The 19,525-nt window shown below is 41.1% G+C and overlaps 1 protein-coding gene across 50 annotated transcripts in view; it reads right to left on the bottom strand.

Annotated features, from left to right (window-relative positions):
• Nucleotides 1–5,443: 5,443 nt before the first annotated feature.
• The window catches only part of cast (calpastatin), a 108,356-nt gene continuing 94,274 nt past the window's right edge, over nt 5,444–19,525 (bottom strand). For 33 of the 50 annotated variants that reach the window (XM_042324698.1, XM_042324701.1, XM_042324694.1 and 30 more), the window contains 26 exons: nt 18,550–18,636; nt 18,275–18,355; nt 17,799–17,876; nt 17,457–17,525; nt 16,960–17,082; nt 16,335–16,379; nt 16,003–16,131; nt 15,145–15,267; nt 14,511–14,555; nt 14,178–14,306; nt 13,309–13,431; nt 11,611–11,691; nt 11,158–11,235; nt 10,816–10,884; nt 10,479–10,583; nt 10,178–10,294; nt 9,919–10,032; nt 9,622–9,711; nt 9,407–9,511; nt 9,073–9,165; nt 8,727–8,771; nt 8,465–8,581; nt 8,137–8,223; nt 7,617–7,640; nt 7,387–7,493; nt 5,444–6,956 (listed from right to left, as the gene is read on the bottom strand). In XM_042324698.1, coding sequence (XP_042180632.1) covers nt 7,395–7,493; nt 7,617–7,640; nt 8,137–8,223; nt 8,465–8,581; nt 8,727–8,771; nt 9,073–9,165; nt 9,407–9,511; nt 9,622–9,711; nt 9,919–10,032; nt 10,178–10,294; nt 10,479–10,583; nt 10,816–10,884; nt 11,158–11,235; nt 11,611–11,691; nt 13,309–13,431; nt 14,178–14,306; nt 14,511–14,555; nt 15,145–15,267; nt 16,003–16,131; nt 16,335–16,379; nt 16,960–17,082; nt 17,457–17,525; nt 17,799–17,876; nt 18,275–18,355; nt 18,550–18,636 — 2,256 coding nt within the window. In that variant the 3' untranslated portion in view covers nt 5,444–6,956; nt 7,387–7,394. The remainder of the gene's footprint in view (nt 6,957–7,386; nt 7,494–7,616; nt 7,641–8,136; nt 8,224–8,464; nt 8,582–8,726; nt 8,772–9,072; nt 9,166–9,406; nt 9,512–9,621; nt 9,712–9,918; nt 10,033–10,177; nt 10,295–10,478; nt 10,584–10,815; nt 10,885–11,157; nt 11,236–11,610; nt 11,692–13,308; nt 13,432–14,177; nt 14,307–14,510; nt 14,556–15,144; nt 15,268–16,002; nt 16,132–16,334; nt 16,380–16,959; nt 17,083–17,456; nt 17,526–17,798; nt 17,877–18,274; nt 18,356–18,549; nt 18,637–19,525) is intronic. The other 17 variants (XM_042324697.1, XM_042324696.1, XM_042324703.1 and 14 more) reach the window with 17 other exon arrangements.

The following is a 19,525-nucleotide window of genomic DNA, read 5'->3' as shown; positions in this document are numbered from 1 at the left end:
TTGTGTATTTTTGTGTATTTTGGGGGAAAAATGTATTTCCAAGTATCCAATAGCCTTAATAATTACAGGCCTATTGATAATATTCGGTTATTCTTGCAATATGATGTTTCTCAACAGGTCAGCACAGAGTCAAGTCCTCAAAAGTGTCTGTAATGATCTGTTGCTCTTGGATTAAATTCCCCCATTGAAATGTTGACTGCATTCGTATTTACCTTCATCACCTAGTTTATGTCGCCACATTGTGCTGTGTGAGTGCTCAGAGCGCGTACGGTTTGCACGCAAAACCAGTCGGTCGCGAAGCGCAGCGCGGATTGGTGGGCTCTGCTCGAGCAGCCTTGCAGACCACCTTTGAGTGCACGAGCTCTGTGCAAGACTCCTGCAATGACTTCTTTTTTACCAGTGATGAAAGAAGACTTTGGGCGGGTTTAGGGTCGTGTTGAGCTCCTCATCACACCTGTTTCTACATCCCACGAAGAAGAGCTTGAACGTGTAGCTGTGCAAAAATACATGAAAATGGTCCAAAAGTGGATGCAGACACTTGTTTTACTGTTCTTTTGTCAAGATAAATCAGACTTTTTCATATTACTATCCTGTAGTACGTTCATTCCCTTCAGATGATCTTTTTTAAGTCATCGATTTGATGTTGCCAGAATACTTGAACTCTCACAGGCCTAGTTCATACAGTGTCATTATATAGGCTTGCCATATAGCATTTTATATTCCAGTTTAATTTCCATTTGAATGGTCATTTGTGTCCAAATTAATTCAGTGTTGTAGTTTTGTCTGGAGTGTATTTTTAAAGTAAAAGTTATTGTTTAGGCTATAGCCTGGTAAACCATCATAAAATATATCACGTTCAGCAATTGCACTTTTAATTAATGACACAGGGAAGCAACACATATAGGCACAGACACATGTATACACACGATAACATACACATGTACAGGTAGATTTGGTACTGTATATATGTGGTAGCGGTGGAGTAGGGGCCTGAGGGCACACAGTCTGTGAATGTATTGTAATGTTTTTAAAATGGTATAAACTGCCTTAATTTTGCTGGACCCCAGGAAGAGTGGCAGCAGCTAATGGGGATCCATAATATACAGTGGGGCAAAAAGTATTTAGTCAGCCACCAATTGTGCAAGTTCTCCCACTTAAAAAGATGAGAGGCCTGTAATTTTCATCATAGGTACACTTCAACTATGACAGACAAAATGAGGGAAAAAAATGCAGAAAATCACATTGTAGGATTTTTAATGAATTTATTTGCAAATTATGGTGGAAAATAAGTATTTGTTCACCTACAAACAAGCAAGATTTATGGCTCTCACAGACCTGTAACTTCTTCTTTAAGAGGCTCCTCTGTCCTCCACTCATTACCTGTATTAATGGCACCTGTTTGAACTTGTTATCAGTATAAAAGACACCTGTCCACAACCTCAAACAGTCACACTCCAAACTCCACTGTGGCCAAGACCAAAGAGCTGTCAAAGGACACCAGAAACAAAATTGTAGACCTGCACCAGGCTGGGAAGACTGAATCTGCAATAGGTAAGCAGCTTGGTTTGAAGAAATCAACTGTGGGAGCAATTATTAGGAAATAGAAGACATACAAGACCACTGATAATCTCCCTTGATCTGGGGCTCCACGCAAGATCTCACCCCGTGGGGTCAAAATGATCACAAGAACGGTGAGCAAAAATCCAAGGAACCACACGGGGGGACCTAGTGAATGACCTGCAGAGAGCTGGGACCAAAGTAAAAAAGCCTACCATCAGTAACACACTACGCCGCCAGGGACTCAAATCCTGCAGTGCTAGACGTGTCCCCCTGCTTAAGCCAGTACATGTCCAGGCCCGTCTGAAGTTTGCTAGAGAGCATTTGGATGATCCAGAAGAAGATTGGGAAAATGTCATATGGTCAGATCAAACCAAAATATAACTTTTTGGTAAAAACTCAACTCGTCGTGTTTGGAGGACAAAGAATGCTGAGTTGCATCCAAAGAACACCATACCTACTGTGAAGCATGGGGGTGGAAACATCATGCTTTGGGGCTGTTTTTCTGCGAAGGGACCAGGACGACTGATCCGTGTAAAGGAAAGAATGAATGGGGCCATGTATCGTGAGATTTTGAGTGAAAACCTCCTTCCATCAGCAAGGGCATTGAAGATGAAACGTGGTTGGGTCTTTCAGCATGACAATGCTCCCAAACACACCGCCCGGGCAACGAAGGAGTGGCTTCGTAAGAAGCATTTCAAGGTCCTGGAGTGGCCTAGCCAGTCTCCAGATCTCAACCCCATAGAAAATCTTTGGAGGGAGTTGAAAGTCTGTGTTGCCCAGCAACAGCCCCAAAACATTACTGCTCTAGAGGAGATCTGCATGGAGGAATGGGCCAAAATACCAGCAACAGTGTGGAAAACCTTGTGAAGACTTACAGAAAACGTTTGACCTCTGTCATTGCCAACAAAGGGTATATAACAAACTATTGAGATAAAGTTTTGTTATTGACCAAATACTTATTTTCCACCATAATTTGCAAATAAATTAATTAAAAATCCTACAATGTGATTTTCTGGATTTTTTTCTCACATTTTGTCAGTCATAGTTGAAGAGTACCTATCATGAAAATTACAGGCCTCTCTCATCTTTTTAAGTGGGAGAACTTGCACAATTGGTGGCTGACTAAATACTTTTTTTGCCCCACTGTATGCAAATATAAATGAATAAGACATCTTCAATAAGAAATAAAGTAGTTAGTAATTTGTTGAATCTCTAATTTGTACTTTCTTCCCTTCAAAAAAAAAATCACAAACGATATCAGAAACTCTCCAACGGAATTATCTAACAGAGAAAAGGGATGGTGACCATGCACCTTGCTTGGCCAGGTGAGTAGGCTAGCTAGGCTACATTACATAAATCAACTGTATCAGAATAATAAAGTTCTAAACATCAATGTTTTTTTAAATCAGAGGTTCTTTATAGCCTATTAACAGTCTGAAAGTTATCCATGCTAACACATTCACTTTTTAGCCCCTATGACAACAACTACACCAATGACCACAACCATAGAGCTAACCAACTACAACTGCCAAGTCGTGCAAAGGTAGAATATTTGACATTGTCAACATCACAATTATTCTTAATCATTATATAAATGCCCTCATATCTTTGCTAGTGTTGATTTGATTTGGATAATCAAAGTTGAATTTTCCATTATTGAATGGGGTTGAACATTGTAAATCATTTATCCCAAATGTCTTCCGTGTTTGACTTGTGTTTTTGCAGTGGGAAAGGTGGAACCTAGTGCTCCTGTGATTTGATTGTTTGGGCCCCATTTGGCTGCTGGCTGTGGCCTCCTCTTCAACATCACCATATCCCATTGCAACCCTGAGTCCTGCATTCACTCACCAATATAGCCCCATGTACCCATGAAACACACACCCACCAAACAAAACAAGAGTATTGAACCAACTGATGTAAATATGCTGCCTTCATTTTTCTGTTAGAATGTACACTCTATGACCAAAAGAATGTGGACAGCTGCTCGTTGAACATCTCATTCCAAAATCATGGGGATTAATATGGAGTCGGTCCCCCCCTTTGCTGCTACTCTTCTGGGAAAGCTTTCCGCTAGATGTTGGAACATTGCTGCGGGGACTTGCTTCCATTCAGCCACAAGAGCCTTAGTGAGGTCGGGCACTGATGTTGTGCGATTAGGCCTGGCTGTAGCGTTAAGATTTCCCTTCACTGGAACTAAGTGGCCTAGTCCGAACCATGAAAAACAGCCCCAGATCATAATTTCTCCAACACCAAACATTACAGTTGGCACTATGCATTGGGGCAGGTAGCGTTCTCCTGGCATCTGACAAACCCAGTTTAGTCCGGTGGACTGCCAGATGATTAAACGTGATTCATCCGTTTCCACTGCTCCAAAGTCCAGCGGTGGCGAGCTTTCATATAATTTCCACCACTCCAGCCGATGCTTGGCATTGGGCATGGTGATCTTAGGCTTGTGTGGGGCTGCTCGGCCATGGAAACCCATTTTTGGAAGCTCCCCACGAACATTTATTGTGCTGACGTTGCTTCCAGAGGCCGTTTGGAGAAATGTTGAAATGTTGCAACACTCACAGAAGTGTTGCAGAAATGTGACAAACTTACTTTTTGGAAAGGTAGCATCCGATGACAGTGCCACGGTGAAAGTCACTGAGCTCTTAACGCCATTCTACTGCCAATGTTGGTCAAATGAGATTGCATGGCTATACACCTGTCATCAACGGGTGTGGCTGAAATAGCCAAATCCACTAATTTGAAGGGGTGTTCACATACCGTTGTATATATAGTGTATTAACATTTTCATATACATTTCCATATATATATTTTAAATTAATTATAAAAAATATTAAATCAATATTTTTATTTGTTCATTTAAAACGTTACAATTATTTTAATTTAGAACGAAGCAATGCCCACATGACAAAAGACAGGACATTTTCCTTCTTTAATATGTCAAACATGAGTCCTATTATGATGTATGCAGCCTAGAAAATTAGTAGTTGAAAAAAGAGAAGGTCCACACTTTTGGGAGTTTTCTCCCCTAAAAGTCCAACTGAGTTTGTGGTTAAGAAAGACAAGTTTCTCTTATTTTTCTCATGTATTCAGGCCGAGAATGGCAACAACATCCTATAGCCAATAATAGACTTTTATAATCCTGGTTAGTGTTTATTATAAAGTAATTACAAGACAGCCCCCCCCATTGTTTGAGTGATTACATTAAAAAAACAAAACAATTGAACATATGACATTCACAATGTAGTTAGTGATGCTTATAACACAGGTGATTTATGTAGCTTACTACGTTGGTCTATTCTTCTCACAGACACAGAGAGACGGAAGACGGTGCGACGTCTCTACTATCAACCATTTAGTTTGTTCTATTACATACGTTTTTACTGAGACATTTGTTCCGTAACATCATTGAAATAGTAGAATTCTCGCTCTCTTCATTTAATCAACATAATAGCTTTATGGCAGGTTTGTGTAGATGTTTCATGTCGTTACTCAGTCTAATGACGAGATATGTATTGCTTATAGCTTAGTTTAAAATGATGTTATGAGATACTTTTCTCCTTATGACTTTCATGGCCTGTAAATTAAACCAAAGACAAAAGCTCTGCTGTGAAACTTCAATAAAACCAAGGTAACATTTTCTAACTCAAATTGTTGGAATTCTTCCCGATACTCATATTTACTTTCTTCCTAGACTTCTATGAATGTTTGGTAGAAATGTGCCATATAAAGCAATATTTTGGAATACTTGAATGATTGAACCATAGTGTACGTAATTGTGTGTGTTCTTGTTACTGTAGGACCATGTTAGAGTGAACCTCTATCTCCGTTACTCTCGATTAGTAACCTCTTACAAATCTGAATGAAAAGACAGAAATGGTGAAACCACATCGATTTTTATTATGTTTTATTTACGACACTCAAATTCTACTCCTCAAGCGCCGAAGGCCGTTGCACAAACAAAAGACAAAAAAAGAAGACTTGAGTCGAGGTTGAACACACGTTCCAAAACTCAAGAGGTGGAAGGAGCTTTGTCAAATTAAAAATTAAAAACACCTGCGCTGCTTTGTACAAGCGAAAGATGGTCCTAATATTACATGTGAAAATGTTTCTAAAATAGTATAACTTTCTTCCCTTTAACTGCAACACAGATATACAGTAAGTTCCCTATACCGAAAGACCCTCTTACACAAATGTATTATAATACTGTCATGTCTTGTTATAGGCATTCATTTATTTATTGACAATGTACATTTTAGGTTACCCCATGTTAGCTACAAAAAGTATTGTGTTTCTGTTTTCGATTGTTGAGGGTGACACAAGGAGTTACTCCAGACACATGAATGCTGAATACACACAACACAATTATTATAAATATTATTTGTATTTATTTAATTAAAATTCCCATTTCCAAAATATCTCTCAAGTTTAAAGTTTGAGACCTGCACCTAAATATGTAGAATTCTGTGATACCATCTTGGGGAAATAATCCACAAAGCTTTGGACTTTTTGACTAGAAGTGATAGCCCTTTAGACTGTGTAAATGACAGTGTCCTCATATCTAGAGCAAGTCTTTACAGTATACAAACAAAGACAGTTTACAGACATAGTGACTGCATAAGTTAACTTCTGTGTCCACTTTCTGAAACCAATAAATGTTTTTATAAGGCAAAGTACACACATATATAAACCCTTCTTAATATATTGCTTTACAGAAAGTAAATATATAGAATTGCTCACAGATCATTTCCTGTAAATCCTTTTATACGTTTCAATATTGAGCAGACTGTGCTGTACACTAGTGTATTATATGGTGGGTGTCCACTTAAGAGAAAACTCACTCTTCTGTGTACAACAATATTGGACAGACATCCCAATCCTACATAACCCCTATATACTGTTCCTAAACACATGACACTCACTATTACCCCCAACGCTGTAGCAATGTTGCAGCAACATCACTACAACGTTGGGGCAATGCAGACAGTTAGCTAGGATGGACAGTCAGCCACTTGAAAGGCAAAGCCCAGATTTAATATTCCTTACAGGATTGGACAGATTCTCTGTTCAATCCTGGGAAATAAGTCAGGACAAACTCCCTCCCTCGCTCGCTCTCGTTCCCTCTCTTTATTTTGCTCTCCTCGTCTCAAATGAAAGAAACCAAAACTAGTACAATCTTCTGTCATGTGCGAAACCAAGCAGGAAAGGCGTTGCACACTGTGGTGTGTGTGTGTGTGTGTGTGTGTACATGCGCATGTGTGTAAGTGTGTGGTCATGTTTGTTTTTTTATCCAGTATATGTTCTCCACCATTTAGAAAAATAGAATCATTCACAGCAGCTCCCTCGAGTGGCGCCACCATGTGGCAGGGGACATGTAGTGCGCTAGAAACCTGCAATATATCAGAAACGTACATCAGTCAATGTCACAGGAGAAGAATCAAAAACCTGTCATAATAAGTATGCCAGGCCAGTAGATTCAGACTAAAAAGTATGTATGCTAGTAATTTAGGGAATAAGAGACATGCAAGCATGCATTACAGTCACATTGTCTCCCAAGTGGCGCAGCGGTCTAAGGCACTGCATCTCCGCTAGATGCGTCACTACAGACAACCTGGTTCGAATACAGACTGTATCACAACCGGCCGTGATTGAGAGTCCCATAGGGCAGCGCACAATTGACCCAGCGTCGTCTGAGTTTGGCCGGTGTAGGCCGTCATTGTAAATAAGAATGTGTTCTTAACTGACTTGCCTAGTTAAATACAGGTTAAAAAATAAATAAAAACTGTTTCAATAAAGATGGTTGAGACTTGTAGTCCTTACATAGATGTCTAGCTCTTGCCATCCTTATTTGTGGATGCTGACACTACGTCTGAACTCAGCTGTCCAGGCAGATGGTCTATGGATGACGGATCCTCCTTCCTTTGTTTCTGAGGCAAAAGTTCAAGTCAATTAGAGGACATTGATATCAAATCACATGAATTGAGCATGGGCATGTATCTCAAATTATTATTAGGATCTAATTTCATTCATGTTTTCTATAGTATCCTTACCTTTGACTTTGACCTTGACTTGTTCTGCAACAAACAAAGTTGAGACCTTGGTCAGAGTGGATTTAACTTCAGGGGGCACCATGGTCATATGTGATATGGGAGACTTGTAAGAAGTCTGGTTAACACTAGAGGGCGCTGTAAGACAATCAACAACGACTGTCTCTATAACCAAATAATCAATGGTTAGACTAGGTTTCAATTAAATCGAGGGTTATAAGCGATGTATTTTAAATGCAATGTCTGATTGAGCTGACATAAGCAGCTTTTACCGTGAATGCAATCTCCGCGACCGCAGGAACATTGCCTTTTAAAGCTGAATTGCCTATAACCCGCAATTGGATTAAATCTCGGCCTTCGTTTGCTTTTCCTAAACTAGAAGTCTGCATTAGAAAAGTGTGTGAATGTTTTGAGACATAACTAATATGAAAGCCACGGAGACATACAACTACAATGGTAAAATGTTACTATTTTGACATAATTATTCTAATGAGACCATGTTGCTGCTAGATACCCTCCTCACCTTTGGCTTGTCTCCCTTGGATTTGAACTCGGGGGTGTCTGGGAGCAAGGTGCCTGCCAGGTCATCCAGGACAGGGGCAGACATGGGCTGGACAGAGAAACACAAACAGCCAGTCAATTCATTAACCTGCCAACCAACAGAACATCTCAGGGCCTGTATTCAAAAAGCGTCTCAGCGTAGGAGTACTGATTTAGGATTAGGTCTCACCCCTGTCTATATAATCTTATTCATTATGATCTAAAAGGCTAAACTGATCCTAAATCAGCCCTCCTACTCTGAGACTCACTTTAGTGGTCTGTTAGGTTGTTAGTGTGCAGTAGGTAAGTACCTCCAGTCTGGGCTGTCTCTGCTCTGCTGTCACGGCTACGGAGGCTGCAGCTGGACCAGCGGATGAAGACAAGTCTCTAGACAAGAGGTCAAGGGCCTTGCTGTCATCCATTGACGGCTGTAAAGAGAGAGGAAGAAGGTCACTTATGTACTGTACATCTGGTTTACATGACTTAAACATGACCTTTATGAGTTGCAACACAGTATGACATTGAATATGACTTATCTGTGCGTTTATAGATACAATTGGACAGAAACCTCACCTGCTTGGGTCTAACATCAGCCTGGACTTTGGCCTCTGCCATTGCCTTTGAGAATAAAAGAAACATAACCTTATTCAGCCTTGTTTACACCTTATATCCACCTCACATAACTTATTGGCACAGGGAATAAATTGTGTCTTATTATTTAGTCCAAAAGTGATCTGAATGGTACAGTACTATTTATGGTTTATTGCAAAATGTTCTGGGTGTGTAGTGGAGTGTAAATACACAAAGGTTGTTTACCCATTTATTTGCACACCACAGCATTTATGTTAACATTAGCACATTAGATTAGCATGTTCAGGATTCTCCATTTTATTTCCTACTACAACTATGGACATGTTACCTTTCGGTCTTTCTCTGTGGGCCGGTACTCAGCTGGAAGGCTGTCATCCCTCTCCCCCACTTTGGTAAGCTTCTCCTCTATAACCTTTTTCTCCTAGGATGAGCAGAGAGCAGACTGATGTCAAATAGCCAATATGAGCTAATGCTATCTGTTACAGGTTTAGTTGCATTGCGGTAAAGCTTCTATTTTGACCAAGGAATAATCTCGAAAATGCAGATTATTTAGCCTTTGTGCAACAAAACTGCCTAAGGCAATTTTCCGTCACACTTTAAACTAAGTATATCTTATGTAGGCTTAATGAAGCATGCATAAACCCTTTATAAAACCTAAGTACCTTGACGATGTCTCTGACTGAGACAGGAGCAGGCTCTGGGATAGGAGCCTTGTCCATCAGGGAGTCTGACAAGGTATCCAGAGCATCTACTGTCCCTCTAGATAGCTACACACACATACACTGACAAGTTACAATGGGAATCTGACTGACCCGATATCTTGGACGTGAATGAAGCATAAAACAACAATGATATCACATGAAGTGTGTCTCAGTACCTGGCGGTCAACAGCAGATTTGACTGCAGGAGCAACAGCTGGGGCTACAAAGTCCCCTGCCAGGGCATCCAAGGCAAAGTCATCTGAGGCCTGGAGTCAAAAGAGAGAGAAATGAAAAAACAAGAACACAGCATGTACATGTTAATTAAGCTGTTATACTACTGATAATGAAAAAACGAAGAGACGTAAGCAGCTAGACATAAAAACACATATTGGATGATCATAGATCTATACAGAGCAGACCAATCAGCGGATGGTTTGATAAGTGAACGATCAATCGTAGAGAGTGTTGTTCACCTGTGTGGGAAGAGCTGGGGGGCAGAGGACAGGAGCATGGACAGCTGGAGCCACACAGGAAGACATGAAGTCACCTGACAAGATATCCAGAGCCTCACCAGAGTCCAGGGAGGGCTGGGGGGAGAGAGAGAGAGAGATTCCCTCGCTTCAATAATTCCTGGTTCTCTTTAGTGCTGGTTCCTTCTGGTTCTTCTAAAAGTGATACAGAATTTGTCCTCTTATCTCCCAATGACTTGCATTCTGCCAATATGAGACTCACCTCTGGCTTCAGAGGAGGCAGGTCTTTGACTTTGTTTTCTGTGAACCTGTACTTTGGTGGGAGTGTGTCATCTCGCTCACCCACAAAAACTCCCTTCTTCGATGTGAGTTTGCCCTCCTGAAGAGCAGAAATTAACACAAAATAATGTCACACACAAGTTTCGCACCTGTGGCCATACGAAATACCACATTAACTCTATCCATCACAGCAGGAGTTTCTGTCATCTTCAGGCTAAACAATTCAGCTATGAGCCCCATAAATAAAGAATAAAGAAAGGGAATACAAGTCCGTGTGAGTATACCGTGACTATGTCCTCATGTCTGATCTTGGGAGGTTCAGGTGCTGGTTCTGGAGCAGGCAGAGAGTGTCCCAGAGCACTGAGAGCATCCAGGGACATGGAGCCACCCTGGAGACACACAGACAGAGGGGACAGAGAGAGAGACACACAGACAGAGAAAGGAACACAGAGGCAGAGAGGGGGGAAGTGGGACATAAGGAGGGAGATTAGATCATGTGATCAACAGTACACTGGTGGTGCATAGAACATGAACAACTGCAATACATCTCTACTGGTCTTCCGTAAAATACTAGTATTTCATTGGTTGTTAGATAGAAACTTTAGCCCTCAAATGACAAACCTCATCTGTCTTGGGCTTGGTGGCCAGTGGGGAGTCCAATCCTGACATCAGAGAGAAGTCATCAGCAAACTGAAACACAAACACAAGTCAATAGATAACAGCTTCACAACCCGACATAAGTATAACATAGAATAGTTGAAGAGTTTGTTGTCTATTTGCATGAATGTAGCATTTTTGATGACAAAGTACTCAACACAACAGTAGCACAGCGTCAGCTGCAACATAGGACATCCCAGTTTAACACTGGACATAAGCGTTTGTCACTGTTTATTGTGTGTTATGCATGGCTTATGTTATGTAGTCATGCAGGATGTAGGACCTACTTTCTTTGGTGTTATTTACCTTTTCCACCTTAGCTTTCTTGTCAACGGGGGGAGCAGGAGACTTGGTCACAGGTGCAGACTTAAACTCTTCAGCTTTCTAGAAAAAGAGAAAGATTATTTGGTTTGTTAAATACTGTTTCTTAGGTTCTAGTTGAGAGGAACAGGGTCCAGCTAATTTCAAGCTTTCACTAGAAAGCTGTCTTTACAGAACGTTAGCATGACATATCAGTTGTCATAAGCTATTACAGCTGACACTGTGTTAAAATTATATGTCATGGTCATCTTGTATGTATCATAAATACAACATGGCATTAGCATTAGCAGTAGGTGGCTAGCAAGTTAGCTGTCCAACAAGCTAGGCTACATTGTGCTATGTCAGTTGACATTGGTTCTCATAACAGTTTACCATCTCATGCTAATGACAGTTCTACGATGAAGGGTTGAAGAACAATAATTATCAGTCTTTCTTTACCTTGATGGGAGCAGGTGGAGGTGGAGCAAAGTTGGAAAAGCCAGCAGACAAGGCATCAACGGCAGCCAAATCCTCAACTTTCTGTCAACAGATGAAATATTATCAAGTTATAATGACCTCTCACTTTAGGGCTTGGCGATACATTGAAGTCATTCGATTAATTCGATTTTTTGTTCTTGCGCGATATTCCAAATGCCTGTACCGCAAGAATCGAGGTTGTTATTTATCTTTTTTAAGAGCGTTTACTTCCGCTTGTTCTCGTGTTGTATTTTTGGTCTCTTTCGCTCCTTCTGTGCGGTGTGCATCTCCCCATTTACACCAGAGGTCTATATATAATGAAGAGATGCACGTCTCTGCCTTAACAAGCTTAGGTCCAAAATAAACCCATAGAAACGCATTGATTGGGCTTATTTTGGACAGATTTGATCGAGAGCGAACCCTTTCGCTTTGCCTCTCTCTCTATGATTTACACACCTGTCCTCTCACGCCAACAAAGTTGAGAGATCACATCTTCCTCTCTGACAAGCGGTTTCAACTCGCCATTTGCATTTTAGTTTTGGTGCAACAGAATCGTCATATGGACACCAAAACACATTGAAACATTATTTTACTGTAATAGGGGATAAGTTAACTTTTCTAATGATATCCTTTTTATGTCTCAACTACTCAAATTGCGCGCAGAGCCGACACGTCTAAAACTAGACTATGAAAGAAATTGATTGAGCTCACGCATTGGGTACCGCTAGCAGCATTTAGCCACATTCTGTTGTACTCGCGGTCTCGCCAGTGTTTTATAAATGTACAATAAGCATAACAAACTATTATATACGGAATTGGCAATTCGTTCTCATTCTGAGAAATAAGGTAGACCATTTGAATTCAACATCTGAACAAAGTGGACAGGCTAACATGCTTTAAAAAAAGGTTGGAGACAGACAAAAGGGTGTGTTCATAACAGTTAAACTGTTCAACCTTGTTACCTAGCAAATAGATCCAAGCTGGCTAAACTTGAAATATAAAAAGATTAGCTAAAGATTAGATATTGAGACCTGTGCTCATTTTATTTAGCCTAATGCCTACTACAAGAAGTTAGTCATTATTAGTGAATGTGCATTATGCTTGGTTCTACTTACATTTGTAACAAAAAAGGGCATTTTCACAGACAGACTTGAAAGTCAGATCAGTAATTATAGCAAAAAAAGCAGGTTAAACTATTTTGATAAAATAATTAAATTATTAGTTGGTCTTATGGTTGTGGAAGGCTTATACACTATATACAGTGCATTCGGGAAGAATTCAGACCCTTTGCCTTCTTCCACATTTTGTTACGTTACAGCCTTATTCTAAAATGGATTACATAATTTCTCCCCTTATTAATCTACACACAATACTCCATAATGACAAAGTGAAAACAGGTTGGTTTTTTTGTTGCTAATTTCTAAAAAATAAATACCGTATTTACATAAAAATGTAAAATGGTACAGTAGACATCCTTCACTGCGTCCAATGCACTTTGAGTCTCTGTTACTGTGCCCATCTGTTAATTCATGATCTTGGATACATTGTGTGAAAACAGCGAAAAAATTACAATGACACAAACAAGTGATCAATGATAGCCCCCTAACCCCAGGGATAGCCCCACCCTCAAGAGCCTTGTACTGTAGCGTGGTTAATACACCTAAGTAAACTGGAGTCTACCTTAGTCTGTGGCCCCTTCAGAAAGGCATCTCCAGCTGCGGCAGCTGGTGCAGCAACAGCCGCAACCAACTTAGCAGGATCCTTTTTAGCCATGTCAACTTTGCTTGATGTGGTGGGCACACTCTATAAACGCATATGGTTCAAGCCATTAGACGAGGTGCAGAGAAGAGTTCAGAGTGCTGCGCATAATCTCACAGTCAGTTTACTGGAGTGATAGGATGATTGTTAGCAGCTTGTCTGTTATTGGTAATGTAAAGGAAAGGAGCCATGAGAAGAGAAGTACCTGACCAGAATTTGTTTTCACAGTTTAGTTGAGTAATAGGAAGGTAAACAAACCGCATCAACCTAAACCAGGTAAACAAACCCTGTCAACCTAAACCAGGAAAACAAACCCAGAAGTAATACTAGATATGGTGTGCTGCAACCAGAAGAAAAAGTAAAAGTGGAAATATATTGTGGCTTCTCTGTGGTGACAACAGATGTGACAGACATGGTTTGTCTTGACGTGTTGAGCGCAACAAAGTGTGGGCATGCTGGGAAGACTCAGTCATTGAGCTTAAAAGTAAAAGTGCCTGTTCACTTCCCACTTAGACACACAGACACCTCTAGGCCAGAAGTAAGGAAGTCCAAAGCAGAGATATGTTTTGAAATATATCGGCAGAGAGAAGAGGAAGATAGAATACCATATAAAGGGGTGGAAGAAAGACTAAAACCTCAAGATCACGGGAGAGATGAGGAAGACATAACACATGGAATAATGACCCAGGAAGAGTGTGTTGAATGGGGAAGTGAGCGTAAAGAGAGCCAGGTCGGGTAAAGAATAAAGATCCAAAGAGAGGCCCCACACTCCTCGACTGTCAGCCATCTACCTTGGCTGTCTGTTCCGGACACTCTTGAAGCTTTGGTACTTCAGCTTTCCATGGCGTTGTCACCTCCCCTACAATATTGCCTCCTCCTGTGGTAAGAGGTGTAGCTTTGGCTGGGTGCATGGGTGCTGGCTACAATCAAGGATGAGTTAATACTCAATGTATACAACAGAAAAATAACAAATTCAATGTATTGACACCCTGTAACAACGGTTAATGCAATAACACTGGTTAATGTAATAACTTATCTAAATGTAATAAATATAGATGTTTAATGTAATAAAATTGGTAAACTTAATAACTAATAATAGAGAGAAAAAGCAAGAGATGTTTTACCTCTTTGGCTGCCTTAGCTCCTGGGGGAACTACTTCCACCTGTACCTGTAACCCAGAGCAAGAGAGGTTAGTGAATATAACACTAGGCTACTATCTGTGATACTGCTCAGCTCCTATACCCAACTGAGCTTCTGGATGGCTGTGGGCTCAATTCAACCAAACCTACATAGGTAGAACTCATGCAGGAACAAGAGCACCCTCTTTCTAATGTAGTCAAAAAGAATTGCAGAATGGTAAATCAGGTGGCAGGTAGCTGAGCGGTTAAGAGCTTTGGGCAAGTAACCGAAAGGTTGCTGATTCGAATCCCTGAGCCGACTAGGTGAACAATCTGTCGATGTGCCCTTGAGCAAGGTACTTAACTCTAATTTGTCCTGTAAGTCCCTCTGGATAAGAGCGTCTGCTAAATGGCTAAAATGGTTCAGTAGACATCCTTCACTGCATCCAATGCACTGTGAGTCTCTGTTACTGTGTCACTGTTAATTCATGATCTTGGCTACATTGTGTGAAAACAGCGAAAGAATGACAAGGAAACGAATAAGTCATCAATGATAGCCCCCTAACCCCAGGGATAGCCCCACCCTCAAGAGGCTTGTACTGTAGCGTGGTTAATACACCAAAGTAAACTGGAGTCTACCTTAGTCTGTGGCCCCTTCAGAGAGGCATCTCCAGCCGCGGCAGCTGGTGCAGCAACAGCCGTAACCAACTTAGCAGGATCCTTTTTAGCCATGTCAACTTTGCTTGATGTGGTGGGCACACTCTATAAACGCATATGGTTCAAGCCATTAGACGAGGTGCAGAGAAGAGTTCAGAGTGCTGCGCATAATCTCACAGTCAGTTCACTGGAGTGATAGGATGATTGTTAGCAGCTTGTCTGTTACTGGTAATGTAAAGGAAAGGCGCCGTGAGAAGAGAAGTACCTGACCAGAATTTGTAGTCACAGTTTAGCAGAGTAAAAGGAAGGGAAACAAACCCCATCAACCAAAACCAGGTAAACAAATCCCATCAACCTAAACCAGTTAAACAATCCCAGAAGCAATACTATATCTGGTGTGATGCAACCAGAAGAAAAAGTGGAAATGTATTGTGGCTTTTCTGTGGTGACAACAGATGTGACAGACATGGGTTGTCTAGACCTGTTGAGCGTACCACAAATGTGGGCATGCTGGGAAGACTCTTAAAAGTAAGCATAAGAGTGTCTGTCCACTTCCCACTTAGACACAGACACCTTCTAGACCAGAAGTAAGGAAGTCCAAAGCAGAGATATGTTTTGAAATATATCGGCAGAGAGAAGAGGAAGATAGAATACCATATAAAGGGGTGGAAGAACGACTAAAACCTCAAGATCACGGGAGAGATGAGGAAGACATAACACATGGAATAATGACCCAGGAAGAGTGTGTTGAATGGGGAAGTGAGCGTAAAGAGAGCCAGGTCAGGTAAAGAATAAAGATCCAAAGAGAGGCCCCACACTCCTCGACTGTCAGCCATCTACCTTGGCTGTCTGTTCCGGAGATTCTTGAAGCTTTGGTACTTCAGCTTTCCATGGCGTTGTAACCTCCCCTACAATATTGCCTCCTCCCGTGGTAAGAGGTGTAGCTTTGGCTGGGTGCATGGGTGCTGGCTACAATCAAGGATGAGTTAATACTCAATGTATACAACAGAGAAAGAGCAAATTCAATGTATTGACACCCTGCAACAACGGTTAATGCAATAACACTGGTTAATGTAATAACTTATCTGAATGTAATAAATATAGATGTTTAATATAATAAAATTGGTAAATTTAATAACGAATAATAGAGAGAAAAGCGAGAGATGTTTTATCTCTTTGGCTGCCTTAGCTCCTGGGGGAACTACTTCCACCTGTACCTGTAACCCAGAGCAGGAGAGGTTAGTGAATACAACACTAGGCTACTATCTGTGATACTGCTCAGCTCCTATACCCAACTGAGCTTCTGGATGGCTGTGGGCTCAATTCAACCAAACCTGCATAGGTAGAACTCATGCAGCACCCTCTTTCTAATGTAGTCAAAAAAAAATGCAGAATGGTAAATCAGGTGGCAGGTAGCCGAGCGGTTAAGAGCTTTGGGCAAGTAACCGAAAGGTTGCTGATTCGAATCCCTGAGCTGACTAGGTGAACAATCTGTCGATGTGCCCTTGAGCAAGGTACTTAACTCTAATTGCTCCTGTAAGTCCCTCTGGATAAGAGCGTCTGCTAAATGGCTAAAATGGTACAGTAGACATCCTTCACTGCATCCAATGCACTGTGAGTCTCTGTTACTGTGTCACTGTTAATTCATGATCTTGGCTACATTGTGTGAAAACAGCGAAAGAATGACAAGGAAACGAACAAGTGATCAATGATAGCCCACTAACCCCAGGGATAGCCCCACCCTCAAGAGGCTTGTACTGTAGTGTGGTTAATACACCAAAGTAAACTGGAGTCTACCTTAGTCTGTGGCCCCTTCAGAGAGGCATCTCCAGCCACGGCAGCTGGTGCAGCAACAGCCGTGACCAACTTAGCAGGATCCTTTTTAGCCATGTCAACTTTGCTTGATGTGGTGGGCACACTCTATAAACGCATATGGTTCAAGCCATTAGACGAGGTGCAGAGAAGAGTTCAGAGTGCTGCGCATAATCTCACAGTCAGTTTACTGGAGTGATAGGATGATTGTTAGCAGCTTGTCTGTTACTGGTAATGTAAAGGAAAGGAGCCATGAGAAGAGAAGTATCTGACCAGAATTTGTTTTCACAGTTTAGTTGAGTAATAGGAAGGTAAACAAACCGCATCAACCTAAACCAGGTAAACAAACCCTGTCAACCTAAACCAGGTTTTAAAAAACCATGTCAACCTAAACCAGATAAACAAACCCTGTCAACCTAAACCTGTCAACCTAAACCAACTTAAACCATCAAACTAGAAACTGTAGCCCTCATATGACAAACCTCATCTGTCTTGGGCTTGGTAGCCAGTGGGGAGTCCAATCCTGACATCAGAGAGAAGTCATCAGCAAACTGAAACACAAACACAAGTCAATAGATAACAGCTTCACAACCCGACATAAGTATAACATAGAATAGTTGAAGAGTTTGTTGTCTATTTGCATGAATATAGCATTTTTGATGACAAAGTACTCAACACAACAGTAGCACAGCGTCAGCTGCAACATAGGACATCCCAGTTTAACACTGGACATAAGCGTTTGTCACTGTTTATTGTGTGTTATGCATGGCTTATGTTATGTAGTCATGCAGGATGTAGGACCTGCTTTCTTTGGTGTTATTTACCTTTTCCACCTTAGCTTTCTTGTCAACGGGGGGAGCAGGAGACTTGGTCACAGGTGCAGACTTAAACTCTTCAGCTTTCTGGAAGAAGAAGAAAGATTATTTGGTTTGTTAAATACTGTTTCTTAGGTTCTAGTTAAGAGGAACAGGGGAACGTTAATTTAAAGCCTTCACTAGAAAGCTGTCTTTACAGAAATTTAAAATGACATCACAGTTGTGATAAACTATTACAGCTGACACTGTCAAAATGATATGACATAGTCATCTTGTAAGCATCATTAATATGTCATGACATGATCAGCAGTAGGTGGCTAGGAAGTTAGCTGTCCAACAAGGTAGCCTACATTGTGCTTGTCATTATGACTGTGTTATGTCAGTTGACACAACTTGATATTGGTTCTCATAACAGTTTACCATCTCATGCTAATAACAGTTTTCCAATGAAGGGTTGAAGAAAAATATTATCAGTCTTTGTTTACCTTGATGGGAGCGGGTGGAGGCGGAGCAAAGTTTGAGAAGCCAGCAGACAAGGCATCAATGGCAGCCAAGTCTTCCACTTTCTGTCAACAGATGAAATATCATTGGGTTATAATGACACCTCACTTCTTCTTTACAGTATCACTGGTCGGGACCTCAGTCTCACCCAAAAGACTATGGGACTAATAATCATTCTGTAACCTTATGCATGATTTAGGGAACAGGGCTCTAATTGATTTATAAGTGATTATAACCTGTTAATAGTGCAAAGTCTCACCTTCTCCTGTTTCTGAGGGATGGGAGCCATAGAGCTTGTGAACCCAAAGGACAGGGAGTCCAGAGCCTCATCGGTGCTCATGGGTTTCTGATACAAGTAAACAAACAAGCAAACAAATAACCTCAGTTATACACAAAGCCTTACAGTAACAGTTTTGTCTTCAACTGCACCACTAGAGGGTGAGTCAAAATAACTCCAACCATTTAAAAGAGACCAGGAGCAAAATAACCGACACACCCACCAATCACATTTCCTAGAATCTAAATCACAACAAAGCACTCCGCAAAGGACTCCGAGCAGAATCTCTTTACAAAACATCAGATTTGGCAGGAAGCCTAGTGGTTAAGAGCATTGGGCTAGTAGGTTGCTGGTTCAAATCCCTGAAGTGGACTAAAATGTAACTGTAATTTAAAAAAAACGCTTTATGTCTAAAGTTGCCCGTTTGGTTAACTCACTTATTTTTTTTGACAACTCACACAACATACTTCAGGGGTAAAAGAGTTTGCCTTCTGTCCTAACAAGCGCTTAGAAGCAGAGGTATACTACACAGAGAACTGCAGTACAAAACAAGGTGTGGCCCAGAGGGTGAATGTGTGTGCAAGTGTGTATAAGTGAATAGGTGTGGAGTAATGAGTGATTGTGTGTTGACTATTTATCTGTTGTTAGTGTGTGGGTGTGTTTATAAAGGATGGGTTTAGCAGAACTAGAGCCAGCTGGTTGAGGTGGGTCTAATGTAGTTTGCAAATCCAACATCCCACAGAGCAATGCAACATTCCACACTGTAGGAGGTACCCAAAACTGTCAGCAGAGACCATGGGATGGCCTATGGTTTGTTTAGTGTGTGTGTGTGTGTGTGTGTGTGTGTGTACGCACATGCATTAGTATGTGGGTATGTGAGAAAGATTGAGAGGAGAAAGTCAATATCTCAATATTTCTCCCCAGCATACAGTGTATTCCCTAGCAGTAAATACAATGA

Source organism: Oncorhynchus tshawytscha, linkage group LG07 (genome assembly GCF_018296145.1).
Source record: "Oncorhynchus tshawytscha isolate Ot180627B linkage group LG07, Otsh_v2.0, whole genome shotgun sequence".
Taxonomy (NCBI): Eukaryota; Metazoa; Chordata; class Actinopteri; order Salmoniformes; family Salmonidae; genus Oncorhynchus; species Oncorhynchus tshawytscha.
The sequence above is the reverse complement of the archived record's forward strand: the minus strand, read 5'-3'. Positions and strand labels throughout refer to the sequence as shown.